This window comes from Pelophylax lessonae (assembly GCF_965119305.1).
Source record: "Pelophylax lessonae genome assembly, chromosome: 9".
Classification (NCBI taxonomy): Eukaryota; Metazoa; Chordata; class Amphibia; order Anura; family Ranidae; genus Pelophylax; species Pelophylax lessonae.
The window spans coordinates 41,618,969-41,637,515 of NC_138776.1; the positions used below are offsets into that span (position 1 = coordinate 41,618,969).

Below are 18,547 nucleotides of genomic sequence, written 5' to 3' on the forward strand. Positions count from 1 at the left end.
GTAAGAAACACGCCCCTAGGGACAGACTTAACCCCTCCCTCTCCAATAAAGTTAACCCCTTCTCTTCCAGTGATATTTTTACAGTAACAGTGCATATGTATAGCACTGATCACTGTAGTAATGTCACTGGTACCCCCAAAAGTGTCAAAAATGTCAGTCAAGGGTCCGATCTGTCCGCCGCAATGTCGCAGTCCCGCAAAAAAAATCGCAGATCGCCACCATTACTCGTTAAAAAAAAAAAACAATAAAAATGACAAAAATCTTTCCCTTTGTTAGTAAACGCAATAACTTTTGCGCAAACCAATCAAAATATGCTTTTTGCGATTTTTTTTTACCAAACATAGGTAGCAGAAACCAAATTGACCTAAAATGTTAAAAAATTTAGATTTTTACATTTTTTTGGGGGGGAATTTCATATAAAAAAAAATGTGAAAAATATTGTTATTTTTGCAAAATTTTTTGTTTTTTGTTTATAGCGCATGATCAAAAAAATCGCACAGGTAATCAAATACCACCAAAAGAAAGCTCTGTTTGTGGGAAAAAAAGGACGTCAAATTTGTTTGGGTACAGCGTCACACGACCGAGCAATTGTCCGTTCAAATCACGCAGTGCTGAATCGCAAAATAGGGCCTGGTCAGGAAGGGGGTAAAATCTTCCGGGGCTTAAGTGGTTAAGTGAGATGAATGGCAGCCTCGGCCCGAACTCCAGGCAGGCTGCACCCCCAAGGTGTTACGCTCCATCCATTAGAGCTGAATCATGGAGATTCCCGTCAGTTCCAAATGATTAAGCTCCAAGGGGCGGAGCGTAATGAGTTGAGGGCGTGGCCTGTCTGTAGTTCAGGCTCAGGCTGCCATTCATCTCACCTCACATGGGTCTGCTTCATGATGTGGTGCTTATGGATTTGACATTGCTGTAGCTTGGAGCTAGGGTGAGCTCCCTGTCCCTGCTTGAACTCACAGCGGTCTAGTTGGACTTTACCTCTCTACCTGAGCGGCACCTAAATTTTGTATTTTTGGGAAGCAATAAAAACCTGTGAGGGTTGCTAGCCCTTCCATAGTCCATCCAAAATTAAAAAAGAAAAAAAAAAGTTTTGGATTTAAATACACTTTATTCTTACATTGTATTGAGACGGCAGTTATTGCACACATGGGTTGGGAAGCCGTTTAGGCTTCGAGACCCATGAATAGCCTTTGGGAGCATCTTACTGAGGAGAATACCATGAGAGGGGCTTTTCTCAGGTTTCCTTTCCAAGCCTTCATCTGAATACGAAAGAAGAGCCCTTTTATTTATTATTATTATTTTAATTGAATTTAATATCTGGCAATCTATAGACCGAATTAAGCTGTGTAATGCCGAGCGGAGAAAATCCTCAAATCTCTTTCGGAAAAGGGAAAAAAGCTTTTGAGGGAGACATTTAAAAAGGTTCATCTCAGCGATTCAAATGCTTTGATTAGCATGAGAACGATAAGAACTAATTTGCATTGAAACTTTTCATTGCACTTGGCCAGAGTTCCATTACAGAAGAGAATCATTTTAATGGCATTCTTCCACGGGAAAAAAGAATGCACGGTCCAGAAGGGGGGGGGGGGGGCGCAGAGACGGCAATAGAAATACAAGCAGATAAGAGAAGGCAGCAGGGAGAGCTGAGAAATGTTTACCATTACACAAGATCAAGAAAGCCCGCTGGGAAGAAAGTTGGTAAATATACTTAGTGCTTGCACTGACCGCCTTTTGTTCACATCAGACGGGTTTTGCATTTATATACAAGCAGAGATGTATAGTAACGAAGTAGAACTACTTAAGTACTGTACTTAAGTACCGAAATGCGGTATCTGTACTTTCCTAGAGTAGAATTTTTTTCTCCTACTTCTACTTTTACTTCACTACATTTTTTCGATGATTTCGATACTTCTACTCAAGTATTTTTTTTTTGTGCTGCATAGTTACTCGTTACTTTTAAAAAAACTACCAGTGCCAGAACAGTAGATGGCAGGTTGCATAAAGCTCAAAAAAATGTGTATAATGTCATTTGTAAATCAGCGCATACGAAAATAAAGGCTGTGTATAATAAAAGCTGCTATACCAAATCTTTCCAATAAAAAGAAAATATGAAACAAACAAATAAATGGTGCTACAGCGCTTAAAGTGCATCAAGAAACTACTAACAAACACAGGTTAATCATTTGAATAAATCATTTGAAATAATAAAAACAATAAGATGTTCAAACTTTTGACTTATTTCTTTAATATCTGCATAACACAGTACTTGTACTTCTACTTTCAGTACTTGAGTAGAATTTTTTTTTCAAAACTACTGGTACTTTTACTTTTAGTACTTAAGTAGCAAATTTTTTGAAAAAACTACTTGCAATACTTAAGTAAAAAAAATGTTGAATACTTTAGTACTTCTACTTAAGTAACTTTTTCTGCGAGCACTTCCACTTCTACTCAAGTAATTTTTTGATCGAGCACTTGTACTTTTACTCAAGTAGAAATTTCGAGTACTTTATACAAGTCTGTATACAAGTCAATAGGAGTGCAAAACCCACGAGAAGCAGGTCAGAAGATGAGGGTCAGAAAATCAAATTGTACTTATCAATGAATTTGGATGATCTAGCTCAGAAGTCTCCAAACTGTGGTCAAAGGGCCAGATGTGGCCCTTTGATTACCTTTATCTGGCCCTTGGGGCACTTTTCTTTCCACTGATAAAAAATACGGGCCACAATTCCTCCCATTGACACAAATGATGAGGCACTTTTCCTTCCACTGATAAAAGGCACTATTCCTCCCACCAGAGGCGTAACTAGAACCTTCAGGGCCCCGGTGCAAGAAACCATTAAGGGTTCCCCGGACCCCTGGCCGGGGCCCTTCCCTTCAAGCCTGGGGCTCTTCCCACTGATCCTGGGGCCCTTTACTCTCGTTATTATGGTCCCCTTTATTACAGTTTATTATGGGCCCCCTTTCTGCCATCTTAAGGCCTCCCCACAGTGGTGGAATGCCAGGGCCCGGTTGCAAGTGTGACCTTTGAGATCCTGGAAGTTCACCCACTGGTGTCAGTAGTTTTTACTTTTTGGTATTTTAATTGTATTATTTTTTATAATTTTATTTTATTTTTTTTACAATGTCACTGACTATGACTCAGTCCATTCAGAAAAAGGAAGGAGCTGGTAAATTACATATTTACCAACCCCTTCCTGGTTCTCTATTGTGACACATCCCCTGCAGCAGCCGGCAGGAGAGGGGAGGGAGCACAGTGAGGGGGGGGGGATCAAGGGAGCACACAGGGGCTCAGAGACAGTAGAACACAAGTGAACTGGATAGGAGGAGTGGCAGGGACAGCATACAGAGAAACCAATCCGCAGTTACAGGAGTAAAAAGGAGGACAGTGATTTCTTTACATGCTGCCCCCCGCCCCTCCTATCCAGGTGTACAGGGGAGGTGTACAGGCCCCCTGGAGCATGGGGCTCGGTTGCAATTGCAACACCTGCAACCCCTGTAGTTACGCCTCTGCCTCCCACTGACACCAATGATGGAGCACTTTTCCTTCCACTGATAAAAGGCACTATTCCTCCCACTGACACCTATAGTGCACTATTCCTCCCACTGACACCAATTATAGTGCACTATTCCTCCCATTGACACCACTGATGAGGCACTATCCTCCCACTGACAGCAATTGTGGAATTCTTGTTTATTCCCACTGATGCCAGGGCATTTTCTACTCCCATTGGCCACAGTCCAGAACTCCTAAAGTTTGTGAGGGGATTGAAAAAGGCTCTTTGTTTTGAAAGTTTGGAGAGCCCTGATCTAGCAACAACAGTCCAATCACTCTGGCTTATTAATCAGTCTAGGGGTTGCTTTTTGGAAGTTTATTTGCGAGTAGGAACTTGGAAGAGGATTTGGGGTGATACAGGACACTCCAAAATGGAACGTATTGCTAGCAGAGGACTTTTTTGCTTAGCAGCTGTAGCTTTAGTATATGTAGACTGGAACAGTCCACTGTTCACAGCTGGGGACCATGAAGTAGTATGAGCACAAGTAGCTCATACTACTTCATGGATTCTGGAAAACAAACATTTCATTGGTGCAGCCTCTTGTAAAGTAGTCCAGCTACCAGTTCAAAGGGCTCCAGGGGCACACAGCCCTTCTCCTCTCAGCTCACCGATTCATCCCCACAAGGGGAAAAAGACCAACTCATTGGGGCTTCAGACTATTTAACAGCAACCTAGCTCTATCTAGGCACATCTCCCCAGGGATTGGCTAGGCCCTACTGCTGAATATTCAGACGGAACATTTGAATTCTTCTGCCCTTCTAGAGGCAGGGAAAAGTAATCAAACTCTCAGCCTGTAAATCTTTGGGCAGACCAAACCATAATTGTCTGCTGCAGAAGCCAAAAACTAAATTTACCTAGCAGACTTACTAGGAGGGTGCTACACTTACCATGTGTCAAGCTGGACCAACGTAATTATGCAAAACAGATCATACTTAGAGTTTAGCTTTAAAAAAAAAGAAAGTGAAATCCAAAAAGGGCTCCAAAAGTGTGTATTACAGAGTAACAGATGATGCATAAAGTTTTGGAAAGATCAAGGCCAACCTGCCTGATGAGATGATAGGCCAAAAAAAAACAGCCGGAGACATAAAAATTGTACCCTGTATACCAAGATGGAAGGCTGGAACTGGGTGCCCAGGCAAAAACAAAAGCAGAAAGAAGGGAGAAATATCCTTTGGTCTTCTTTTGTTAGAAGTATTTTAGGAAAAAATATAACACCACAATTTGGATTCGGCCATTTTTGATTTAGATTTTTGGTTTGAATTTATTGTTGACAGACAAAATGATGCAGCGCAAATCCTGTAAATAATGGCATAAGAAATAAAGAGTCCCAAAAAGATGAAAGAGACAGTTCCTTAGGTCCAATCTGTGTTGAAAGAGGATATAGGAGACAACGACTCCACACAGTGATCTCCCTCCACCATAAAGCACACTGATGCCCTCACCTCATGATTCGACCACTGTGTTACCAGAGGTCAAAAATCGCAGTGTCAATCCACATCAATAAGCAGGCTTCAGGTACATTCGTATACACTCCTTGATAACTAAGGACCAGATAGGACTCACAGACCGGATTCCCCAAATGTAGACATTCCGAGGTATAAATGAAAGAAGAAAACCTCTAAGTGCAGACTGCCAGTACCAAACTTCATTTAATAAATATAGTATGCACTTACATGGTAAACGATAAACACAGGCACATCAGTACAGGTGCACATCGATAAGACTTCAGCGTCGTGGGCTGTGCATGCCAGCAGCCAGCCACACACGCTCGGAAGTCGGAACAGCAGCAGCAGCGGGTGACGTCAGACGGATGCGGCTCAACCTCCCGTACGTACGTTACGTCCACCGGGACTTCGTCAGCGGGGGTGGAGCCTATCAGTCACCAACATGATTATATAACCTGACGCTGCTCACATGATCTTGAGGACGTACTTGACAAAACACTGAGGACATCTAGTGGTCAATGTCAAGTATTACATCCTTCAAGTAAAAGAACCCACAAGGTCTCTTATAAATACTAATGTCTCATGGTCAATTTGTAAAAAACTTTTTTCCATATCCCAGACAGTTAAAAGACCTGACATCAACCGCTGCTGTAATAAATAACACATGTATATATCTTTACAAATGAAGGCACATACATATAATGTAAAAATACCCACACTGTTAAAAACACATAAAAACACATAAAAAAATATATGTATTAAAAAGTTCATATAAAATCAGAAACAAATATAAGATATAAAAAAAGAGAAAGAGTCAATCACCTATCCGAAATAAAACAATTAAGGTCAAATTCAACATTTAACCCTGACGGATGAGAAACTTTAGTTTCAAATATCCAGTAAGATTCCCTTTGACTCAGGAACCTAACAAAATGTCCTCCCCTCCAGTGCCTATTCACCCTCTCTATGCCCCAAAACCGCAAGCCTCTGGGGTCACGATTGTGCACCATCCTGAAATGTTTGGACACACTATGGGTTTTCAGGCCTTTCTTGATGTTACTCACATGTTCGCGAATGCGAACCTGCAATGCCCTGGAAGTTCTGCCGACATACTGGAGGCCACAATCACACTCCAGCATGTAGACAACTCCCTGGGTCTGGCATGTGATCAATTCCCGTATTGGATAGACCTTATTTGTGGCAGATGCTGAAAATTCCTTCCGCTTCTTTACATTGCACTTGGAATGCCTGCAAGCTCGGCATCGCCCACAAGCATAGAAGCCTGATAAAAAAGTAAAGAGTTTATTTTCTTTAACCACTGGAGGGTCCACCACTCCAGGAGCCAGTACATCTCTCAAGCTTCTGGCCTTTCTGTAAATGAAATGGGGACGGGAAGGTAAAACTGGACCTAAATCCCGATCCTTTAACAAAATGTCCCAATGCTTGGCCACTATCTTTTCAAATTGTTTGAATTGTATGTTGTAATCCAAAACCATCCTGAAATCCTGAGCATTTGCTTTATTCTTAGGTGGACCAGAGACAAGGGCACCCCTGTCCATATCTGCCACTCGAGTAATTTCTTTCTCAAGATCAGCTTGGTTGTAACCTTTCTGCACAAACTTTTTGGATAACTGTGCGGATTGTGATAAAAAATCCACTTCAGAGGAACAGTTCCTCCTCAAACGGACGAACTGCCCCCTGGGGATATTACAAAGCCAAGCTTTGTGGTGACAACTACTCAATGGAATGTAACCATTCCTATCGGTAGGTTTGAAGTAGCTGCGTGTCTTGATAGCATTCTCCTCTCTGAAAATCTCTAAATCCAAAAAGACAATCTTTTCCGGATTGGTATTCCAAGATAGAACAATGTTCAGATTATTGGAATTCAACCGTTCCATAAACCTATTGAGACCTTCAGAGCTGCCCTGCCAAATAAGGAACACGTCATCTATGTACCTGTGGTAACAGATCAGCTCCTCTGGGCGTTGGTGAAATACCACAGCTTCCTCCCAGTGGGCCATGAATAAATTGGCCACACTGGGAGACCTATTGTGAATGGGATTGGGTCTGTGTCTGCACGTTTGGGTCAATACATTGATCATTTCCTGAAACCCTTAGTGTGTAACACAAAAGCATATTTGCGAGACACCCGGCATATTATTCAGATCCTTGAAAACACGAGTATTCAGTCGAGTATCTTTCTAGTGACCGCAGATGTAGGGTCCCTCTACACGATTATTGGCCATGAGGATGCTATGACCTCAGTCCGTTGGGCACTCGAGGCTTCTCCACTGAGTAATGAACATCGATCTTATTTGTTGGAATGTCTTGATTTCTGTCTCCAAAAAAACTATTTTTGGTATGACCATCGTTTCTTCCTTCAACGGAAGGGAGTGGCGATGGGAGCCCGCTTTGCTCCCAGTGTGGCCAATTTATTCATGGCCCACTGGGAGGAAGCTGTGGTATTTCACCAACGCCCAGAGGAGCTGATCTGTTACCACAGGTACATAGATGACGTGTTCCTTATTTGGCAGGGCAGCTCTGAAGGTCTCAATAGGTTTATGGAACGGTTGAATTCCAATAATCTGAACATTGTTCTATCTTGGAATACCAATCCGGAAAAGATTGTCTTTTTGGATTTAGAGATTTTCAGAGAGGAGAATGCTATCAAGATTCGCAGCTACTTCAAACCTACCGATAGGAATGGTTACATTCCATTGAGTAGTTGTCACCACAAAGCTTGGCTTTGTAATATCCCCAGGGGGCAGTTCGTCCGTTTGAGGAGGAACTGTTCCTCTGAAGTGGATTTTTTATCACAATCCGCACAGTTATCCAAAAAGTTTGTGCAGAAAGGTTACAACCAAGCTGATCTTGAGAAAGAAATTACTCGAGTGGCAGATATGGACAGGGGTGCCCTTGTCTCTGGTCCACCTAAGAATAAAGCAAATGCTCAGGATTTCAGGATGGTTTTGGATTACAACATACAATTCAAACAATTTGAAAAGATAGTGGCCAAGCATTGGGACATTTTGTTAAAGGATCGGGATTTAGGTCCAGTTTTACCTTCCCGTCCCCATTTCATTTACAGAAAGGCCAGAACCTTGAGAGATGTACTGGCTCCTGGAGTGGTGGACCCTCCAGTGGTTAAAGAAAATAAACTCTTTACTTTTTTATCAGGCTTCTATGCTTGTGGGCGATGCCGAGCTTGCAGGCATTCCAAGTGCAATGTAAAGAAGCGGAAGGAATTTTCAGCATCTGCCACAAATAAGGTCTATCCAATACGGGAATTGATCACATGCCAGACCCAGGGAGTTGTCTACATGCTGGAGTGTGATTGTGGCCTCCAGTATGTCGGCAGAACTTCCAGGGCATTGCAGGTTCGCATTGGCGAACATGTGAGTAACATCAAGAAAGGCCTGAAAACCCATAGTGTGTCCAAACATTTCAGGATGGTGCACGATCGTGACCCCAGAGGCTTGCGGTTTTGGGGCATAGAGAGGGTGAATAGGCACTGGAGGGGAGGACATTTTGTTAGGTTCCTGAGTCAAAGGGAATCTTACTGGATATTTGAAACTAAAGTTTCTCATCCGTCAGGGTTAAATGTTGAATTTGACCTTAATTGTTTTATTTCGGATAGGTGATTGACTCTTTCTCTTTTTTTATATCTTATATTTGTTTCTGATTTTATATGAACTTTTTAATACATATATTTTTTTATGTGTTTTTATGTGTTTTTAACAGTGTGGGTATTTTTACATTATATGTATGTGCCTTCATTTGTAAAGATATATACATGTGTTATTTATTACAGCAGCGGTTGATGTCAGGTCTTTTAACTGTCTGGGATATGGAAAAAAGTTTTTTACAAATTGACCATGAGACATTAGTATTTATAAGAGACCTTGTGGGTTCTTTTACTTGAAGGATGTAATACTTGACATTGACCACTAGATGTCCTCAGTGTTTTGTCAAGTACGTCCTCAAGATCATGTGAGCAGCGTCAGGTTATATAATCATGTTGGTGACTGATAGGCTCCACCCCCGCTGACGAAGTCCCGGTGGACGTAACGTACGTACGGGAGGTTGAGCCGCATCCGTCTGACGTCACCCGCTGCTGCTGCTGTTCCGACTTCCGAGCGTGTGTGGCTGGCTGCTGGCATGCACAGCCCACGACGCTGAAGTCTTATCGATGTGCACCTGTACTGATGTGCCTGTGTTTATCGTTTACCATGTAAGTGCATACTATATTTATTAAATGAAGTTTGGTACTGGCAGTCTGCACTTAGAGGTTTTCTTCTTTCATTTATACCTCGGAATGTCTACATTTGGGGAATCCGGTCTGTGAGTCCTATCTGGTCCTTAGTTATCAAGGAGTGTATACGAATGTACCTGAAGCCTGCTTATTAATGTGGATTGACACTGCGATTTTTGACCTCTGGTAACACAGTGGTCGAATCATGAGGTGAGGGCATCAGTGTGCTTTATGGTGGAGGGAGATCACTGTGTGGAGTCGTTGTCTCCTATATCCTCTTTCAACACAGATTGGACCTAAGGAACTGTCTCTTTCATCTTTTTGGGACTCTTTATTTCTTATGCCATTATTTACAGGATTTGCGCTGCATCATTTTGTCTGTCATATCTCTCTGGGATTTTTTGCTGTGTGTCCTGGGTCGGTGTTCAGCTGGCATTTCCATCTAGTTTAGCTACACTTACCTGTCTGCGCTGATTGTTTTTTCATTTATTGAATTTATTGTTGTCTGGAATCTGGGATCAACTCTAATTAAAAGCCAAAAATGTATTTTATTAGAGAAAATATAAGTTTTGAAAAGATGGGAGCATCACACCAGCTTGTACAGACTTTTTAAAGATTTTTATTTTGTAACAGCCAACGCGTTTCAGGGGCTCAGCACTTCTGCTTCATTAGGGCTAAAAACAGAATGACGCAGGCACTTGGATTGGAAAGGTTGTATTAGATAAAGAATGACTTGGTAAAATCCCTTTCGAGGTTCTTTTTTATGTCTGAGCCCCATTGAGAAGATTTCCTAACATGTATTGCCTCTAGACACAACAGGATGTAAAAATTTAAAGGAACAAGTGTCCCCACCACAAGGCTTTACCTTGTCATTGGAACAAGTGTCCCCACCACAAGGCTTTACCTTGTCATTGGAACAAGTGTCCCCACCACAAGGCTTTACCTTGTCATTGGAATAAGTGTCCCCACCACAAGGCTTTACCTTGTCATTGGAACAAGTGTCCCCACCACAAGGCTTTACCTTGTCATTGGAACAAGTGTCCCCACCACAAGGCTTTACCTCTATTCATGTTCAAAATCTTCTCTTACTTTAGGTTCCAGTGACAATTATATTCCACAAATAGAGAGGGTATATCTCCACAACAGCAGGGCTGTCTTAACTTCCCAGTGGCACAGGTGCATGGGGGCCCCACGATAATCCTGGGTAGCATGCCAGATTCTGGGTCAGGGGGACAGCAGCAGCCTGCAATGGGCTAACTGTAGAATCCAATCTCCCCCCTCTACCTTTCTCCAGCAGTTTCTGACACCCTGAACTGGTTCAGGAAGAATGCCCCGCAGCGGAGCATTTTACTGCCATTGCTTGTGTGGGTGGGATGTGTATGCTCTGATCCCCACCGATCCCCCTCTCCTGTCTTTGTCATGTGATGTAATCACCTTAGATGGATAGGAGAGGAGGGTTGGCATGGATTGGGGCAATACACATCCCGCACAGACAAGCAACGGCAATAAAATGCTCCACCTCAGGGGATTCTTCCTGAATCAATGCAGAGTAATGGAAGCAGCCGGAGGAAGGTACAGAAGGGAGATTTCAGTCGGTTTTGTATGTTTAGCCCATTGACGGAATGCTAAAGCAGGTAAGGACTGTGCCAGCAGCTTACCTGCACTTCCCTGCTTGCGTAAACCCTTTCTGTATTGTTGATTACTGACCCCTGTACTGTCCCCTCCTGACCCACACACACTGTCCCCTACTGACCCCTGTTCTATGCCCTCCTGACCCACACACACTGTGCCCTACTGACCCCTGTTCTATGCCCTCCTGACCCACACACACTGCGTCCTACTGCTCCCTGTACTGTGCCCTCTTGACCAACCCACACTGTGTCCTACTGACCCCAAACTGTGTCCTTCTGACCCGTGGTACTGTGCCCTCATACCCCCTGTACTGTGTCCTCCTGACCCCTGTGCTGTGCCCAACTGACCCACACACACTGTGCCCTACTGACCCCTGTTCTATACCCTCCTGACCCACACACACTGCGTCCTACTGCTCCCTGTACTGTGCCCTCTTGACCCACCCACACTGTGTCCTACTGACCCCCAAACTGTGTCCTTCTGACCCGTTGTACTGTGCCCTCATACCCCCTGTACTGTGTCCTCCTGAACCCTGTGCTGTGCCCAACTGACCCACACACACTGTGCCCTACTGACCCCTGTTCTATACCCTCCTGACCCACACACACTGCGTCCTACTGCTCCCTGTACTGTGCCCTCTTGACCCACCCACACTGTGTCCTACTGACCCCCAAACTGTGTCTTCCTGACCCGTTGTACTGTGCCCTCATACCCCCTGTACTGTGTCTTCCTGACCCCCGTACTGTGCCCTACCAACCCCCCATACTGTGCCCTCCTGACCTACCTGTACTGTGCTCTCCTCACCCCCTTGAACTGTGCCCTGCTGACCCCCCCCCCCTTCATACTGTGCAGTCCTGACCCCTGTACTGTGCCCAGGAGACTCCCTCTATTTTGCCCTTCTGAGCCCCATGTACTGTGCCATGCTGGCCCCTGTACTGTGCCCTTCTGACCTCTTGTAGTGTGCTCTGCTGACCCCTGTACTATACCCTCTGACCCTCGTACTGTGCCCTCCTGACCACCTGTACTGTGCCTTGCTGACCCCCCTCTACTGTACCATGCTAACCCCTCCTGTACTTGTGTTGATTCGCCTTTGATTTATGGCATGTTTTTTTAAATTGTTTAAAATTGATTTTACTGAAAGTACTAATAGAGATACATTTAATTCTATCAACTATTTATACTTTAATTCTTGAAAGTAGGTGCGTAAATTGGGCCAGGCTGGTAGAGGCCCCAGTTTATTACATTTGCCAGGGGCCCATGATGCTTTTGAAATGGCCCTGCCCAACGGTGATGGTTCTAACTTTTCTCCAATATAGTGAAGACTCAAAAAAAATGGCTTTAGGTACACTTTTAATTTTAGCCTCTTTCTGTGAAGGGAATCAACCCAATTAAAGTAAAATGCTGTATAACTAAAATGACTGGAAGGTTGGAACTGAACAGAACAGTAGAACAATTTGTAACTTACGTCCTTCAGCAGTTTTGGTCTCCAGGTGGACCAGCTCAGCGTCTCTGTTCGATACAGTCACTGTCCTGAGGGCAAAGAATACATTACAGACAAGTTAGACCTTCAGATTTTACATTTCATTTTATTTACTGTATTGATCCATTGTTGTTTTTTGAGGGACAGCTTGCTGAAACAATTATCAAGGTCATGGAAATATAAAATGCTAGCCCTCACATTTGTTTTTAAGCTGAGCTCCAGGCACATAGTTAAATACGCAGATGAAATACACATTAGGGACCTGTTTTACCTGAAAAAGTATGTATTTTGGCCCATCCAGTCCATAGAGTTGTACAGCTCTGCCACACAGCACAGATGTGACTGCCAAAGCAGGGGAGGTTTTTGTTTTTCCTGTTACAGTTCAGTGAGTCAAACTTAGAGGTTTCCTTCCATCCCCACCCAGTTACTGGACAGTGAAGGGGAAGCAGGAAACTGATGAGCTTATCTCTCTGTCCCTCTGCTCCCTCCTCCTATCAGCATGTTCCCTGTACTGCAGCACAGCATTTGGCTACTTGTGCTGCGGCTTCCTCTCCTAGTCCAAGTGTAGGTAGTATAATAGAGGCAGCCTCTGCTATACCCAACAAATGATGATGTCACTCCATCAGGTCAGCAGTGCTGAGGAGCGAGGCAGCTAATTCTGTGATTGATAAATCACTTTCCTTTTAGCATTAAACAAAGTGGCCACTACTGACACTGGAGGGAGCCCTACTTAGGACTATTGTGTCCCCAGCCATGGGCTCTGGGTGCCATTTTAGGGAAGTCTTTGTCTAGTCTTGAAACAGAGCTCTCATAAGATCTCAAAAGCCATTTTGAGATGCAGAGGTGCTATCTGCGTGACCAAGGGGCCCTGATTGGAGAAGTGTGTACCTAAGGACAGGAATCCATTTGTCAACGACAGTTTAACTTCACCCCTAGGGAGTGGATTGGAGTCTTTATGGCTCTGTAGAATAGTGGTTCTGGATCCCGAAGGATAAAAAGTGTCTACCAACTGCCCTGCCAAATTTGCTGCTTGGTAATTAGAAGAGTTATTCTAGCAAATGGAACCATATATTCAGGGAGCTTAAGGAAGGCATGCTTTACCTGGTCTCCTTTATGTAAGCATTGAACTCTTCTTCTAAACCCGTGTCTGCTGGAATTTGTCCCTCACTGTTCAGAAATGGATTTGAAGACATTAAAGTGTTGCTGTATTTGTCAGTTACTTTTGATCAAAGCTCTCTTAACCACTTAAGCCCCGGAAGATTTTACCCCCTTCCTGACCAGGGGGTTTTTTGCGATCTTTTACTGCGTGACTTTAACGGACAATTGCGCGGTCGTGCGACGCTGTACCTAAACGAATTTGACTTTTTTTTTCCCCACAAACAGAGCTTTCTTTTGGTGGTATTTGATCACCTGTCCGATTTTTTGATCATGCGCTATAAGCAAAAAAAAAGAGTGTAAATTTTGCAAAAATAACAATATTTTTCACATTTTTTATATGAATTCCCCACCCAAAAAAAATGTAAATATCAAAATTTTTTAACATCTTAGGCCAATTTGTTTTATGCTACACATGTTTGGTAAAAAGAATCGCAAAAAGCGTATTTTGATTGGTTTGCGCAAAAGTTATTGCGTTTACTAACTAAGGGAAAGATTTTTGTAATTTTTGTTGTTTTTTTTTTTTTTTACGCGTAATGACGGCAATCTGTGATTTATTTTGCGGGACTGCGACATTGTGGCAGACAGATCGGACCCTTGACTGAAATTTTTGACACTTTTGGGGTTACCAGTGACATTTCTATAGTAATCAGTGCTATACATATGCACTGTTACTGTAAAAATGACACTGGCAGTGAAGGGGTTAACTTTTTTGAGAGGGAGGGGTTAAGTGTGTCCCTAGGGGCGTGATTCTAACTGTGATTGGCTGTGGCTACTAGTGTAAGAACAGAGATCAACAGTCCTACATAGCAGAACCGTATGATCACTATTCTTACACAGGGGAGAATGACAGGCGGCTTTGTTTACATTAGCCGCCTGCCTTTCTCTCGGTGTAACGGACAATCGCGAGTGACCCGATGTCCGCCGGGCACACGCGCGGGGGGGTCCGTGGCCGAGCGGGAGCGCGGCTCCGGCGGCGCACGCTCGCTCCCTAGAGCCTCACAGGCTAGCGACGTAGTCCTACGTCGCTTTGCCTGTGAGGGGCTGACTGCCGCAGAAAATAGTCGTGCGGCGGTCGGCAAGTGGTTAAAGAAACAATTGTGTTGCCTCCCTCTTTTGATAACTTCTCTACCAAGGCAGTGATTGCTACATTAGCTTGAATATAAAGAGACTGCAATACATTGATAACAAGTCAAATTCAGGTATTTACACTGCTTGTATTTAACCTTCCCCCATCCGCGCTACAGCCTATATACGGCTGCAGCGCGGACTCGAATTTTCGGGAGGCCGTTTTTAAACGGCCTCCCAGTGACACGCCCCCCGTGCACTCCCGCGAGCGCGCTGCGGGGGAAATCTGTGTCGGCCGTGTCCCTTGGACACGGCCAATCACAGATCGTGGTGAATGGCCAATCACAGCGGCCATTCACCACGTGATCGGGCCGTCCAATGAGCGATGATCTCATATGTAAACATATGAGATCATCTCTCATCGCCGGCGCTCCTTCCTCACACGGAGCCTGCAGTGTGAGGAAGGAGGGGGAGCCTCACAGCGCCGGGGACACAGGAGAATGTAATCAGGGCACTGATCACCAGTGCCCTGATTACTAAAGGTAAAAACACACACACAGTGCCCCCCCCATCAGTGCCCGCCATCAGTGCCCCCCATCAATGCCCACAATCAGTGCCCATAGTGCTGCTAGTCAGTGCCCATCAGTGCCTGCTCATCTAAGCACTGATGAGCACTGACTGGCAGCACTATGGGCACTGAGTGTGGGCACTGATGGTGCTGCCCATCAGTGCCGCTCATCAGTGCCACCCGTCAGTGTCCAGTGCCATCCGCCAGTGCCCATCAGTGCCGCCTATCAGTGCCCATCAGTGCCGCCCGTCAGTGCCACCTCTCAGTGCCCAGCAGTGCCACCTCTCAGTGCCCAGCAGTGTCGCCTATCAGTGCCCAGCAGTGCCGCCTATCAGTGCTCATCAGTGCCGCCTCTCAGTGCCACCTTTCAGTGCCGCCTATCAATGCCACCTATCAGTGCTCATCAGTGCGGCATATTAGTACCTCCTCATCAGTGCCCATAAGTGCCACCTCATCAGTGCCCATAAGTGCCACCTCATCAGTGCCCATCAGTGCAGCCTATCAGTGCCCATCAGTGCCGCCTCATCAGCGCACATCAGTGAAGGAGAAAAATTTATTTTCAAAATTTACTCGCAGAAAATAAGAAAAACTTTTTTTTTTTTCAAAATTTTCTGTCTTTATTCTTTTTTTTTTGTAAAAAATAAAAAACCTAGAGGTGATTACATACCACCAAAAGAAAGCTCTGTTTGTGTGAAAAAAATGATAAAAATTTCATATGGGTACAGTGTAGCATGACCGCGCAATTGTCAGTCAAAATGTGACAGCGCTGAAAGCTGAATATTGGCCTGGATGGGAAGGGCGTTTAAGTGCACAAAAGGCAAGTAGTTAATGATGCATGAATGAATACAGAGCTGCATTGCTTTGTGTCTTATAGATGTGCCCAGAATTCACCTTTAAAGTGAGTTAAAGCTGATCTTCTTCTGTAACCCCTAGGTGCATGGCTGTCAGGCTGATTTAATGGTATTAACTGCCTTCTCTGTTGCTGACCTAGAACAAGTAGGCAAACCAGGAGTTGTGACTTCTCTTCTAGCCATATTGTTTTAGTGTGAACCTGCTGGACATTCCTTTCCAAAACCATGATGATTTATATAAAGCCCCCACCTCCTATCTCCAATTTATGGCTATAACAGCCACTACTTAACTGGAAAGGATCTCCACAATACTTTGGAGCGTGTCTGTGGGAATTAGTGTCCATTCAGCCAACAAAGCTTTCCTAAGGTCTGCGCCAAAGAGTACCACGGGAGCCATATGTAGAGCTTTTAACAGTGGAACAGATTGTTCACATGACTTGGTGATTCAAGAGGACCTAGAAGTGTAGAGAGGAAGAGGTGGGGGCCTTTAACACCATCTGTAGTCTCAATATAATGCCAACCTGTATTCTCCATATAATGCCATTTTAACATCTCTAACTGGCAATTTCACAACATTTCACACCTCAATCAATGGTAAAGTTGTTGAAAAGGCTCAAGTATTTTTACCTTGTAAAAACCATTTTGGGTGCAACTCATCCCCTAGCTGACCCTTATACTTACCTGAGCCCCATCTCAATCCAGTGATGTGCATGAAAGCAGCGGCTCTCCTGGGTCTCTCTCTCCTCATTGGCTCAAACAGCAGCAGAATCCATTGGCTCCTGCAGCTGTCAATCAGAGCAAGTGAGCTAATGAGGAGAGAGTGGAGGGTGGGGCCAAGAAATGCTCCGTGTGTGAGTGGACACACAGAGCGCGGTTCGAGAGTAATCCTCCTCGAGAGCCCCCATAGCAAGTGGCTTGCTATTGGGGGCACTCAGCAGGGGGGAGGAGTCAGGACCACCAGAAGAAGAGAATTGGGGCTGCTCATTGCAAAACCAATGCACAGAGCAGGTAAGTATAACTTTTTAATCTTTACTTTAGTATCACTTTAATTAAAGGATTACACCTCTACAGACTTCCTGACACCAAGGTTTGGATTATTTAACTAAAACAGGTTGGTTCCACAACTTTCACACCTCCCATCCTGTTCTTCAACAATCAACAAGGTCTCTCTGCTGCCTGTGAGGATATACAGTATATATTGGGATATCTTCCTGACGCTCATCACTTTACCTCCGCTCACAGTAATATTACTGCGGCAGAGTGGCTCGTTATCGTCTGACGACGTAGTACTACGTCGTCAGACACTCCCCCTTCTGGGCGGCGCTTGCGCGCCGCCGGAGGCTCGCTCCCGCTGTTTTCATTCACAGCGGGAGTCGGGCCAGGGGAGGAGCAGCTGGACATCCGATCTGTCCATGACTCACACAGTCACCTCCCCCCCCACACGTCAGTAAGCACCAGGCATACATTAACCCCTCCCTCTCCAATAAAATTAACCCCTTCCCTGCCAGTGTCATTTTTACAGTAACAGTGCATATATATAGCACTGATTACTGCAGTAATGTCACTGGTACCCCCAAAAGTGTCAAAAATGTCAGTCAAGGGTCCGATCTGTCCGCCGCAATGTCGCAGTCCCGCAAAAAAAAATCGCAGATCGCCGCCATTACGCGTTAAAAAAAAAAACACCAAAAATGACAGAAATCTTTCCCTTTGTTAGTAAACGCAAGAAATTTTGCGCAAACCAATCAAAGTACGCTTATTGCGATTTTTTTTACCAAACATAGGTAGCAGAAAACAAATTGGCCAAAAATTTTTTAAAAAAATTGGTTTTTACATCTTTTTTGGGGGGAATTTCATATAAAAAAATGTTAAAAATATTGTTATTTTTTCAAAATAAACGCTCTTTTTTTGTTTATAGCGCAAAAAGTAAAAATCGCACAGGTGATCAAATACCACCAAAAGAAAGCTCTGTTTGTGGGAAAAAAAGGACGTAAATTTTGTTTGGGTACGGCGTCGCACGACCGCGCAATTGTCAGTTGAAGTCGCACAGCGCCGAATCGCAAAAAGTGGCCTGGACGGAAGACAGCAAAATCCTCCGGTGGTAAAGTGGTTAATATTACAGAAAAAGTCCAGTTGAATGAGCCAAACTACTAGATATACCAAGAATGAGAACCTTCACAGACAGAGAGCTACAGGATGGAGAGGATAAAGGAGTTATGTTAGAAATAAGAACCGGCTAATATTACTAGCGATGAGAAGATACTGTGCTTGTTTTTTATTTTGAGTAGATATCTCACTTCGAAAAACGGATTTCGGGAAGTCATCATATGAAGTGACTGTTTTGAAAGCTACCACTTTCTTCTGACTTCTTCTGAATCTCTTTGCCTGGCTGTTAGCTGATGTTGAGTCATTGTTGATATTGAGATGATGAGTTAATGATGATGTTGAGTTAATGTTGAATTATTGAGATGTTAAGTTAATGTTGATATTGAGTTGGGACAATGCAGTATGTAAATCAGATCATTTGTATTTAGTCGCTGCATAC

At 44.1% G+C, this 18,547-nt stretch overlaps 1 protein-coding gene across 7 annotated transcripts in view; it reads right to left on the reverse strand.

Annotated features, from left to right (window-relative positions):
• SORCS1 (sortilin related VPS10 domain containing receptor 1) overlaps window positions 1–18,547 on the reverse strand; it is a 1,084,285-nt gene that overhangs the window by 374,185 nt on the left and 691,553 nt on the right. For all 7 annotated transcript variants that reach the window (XM_082267343.1, XM_082267340.1, XM_082267339.1 and 4 more), the window contains one exon: window positions 12,349–12,413. In XM_082267343.1, coding sequence (XP_082123469.1) covers window positions 12,349–12,413 — 65 coding nt within the window. The remainder of the gene's footprint in view (window positions 1–12,348; window positions 12,414–18,547) is intronic.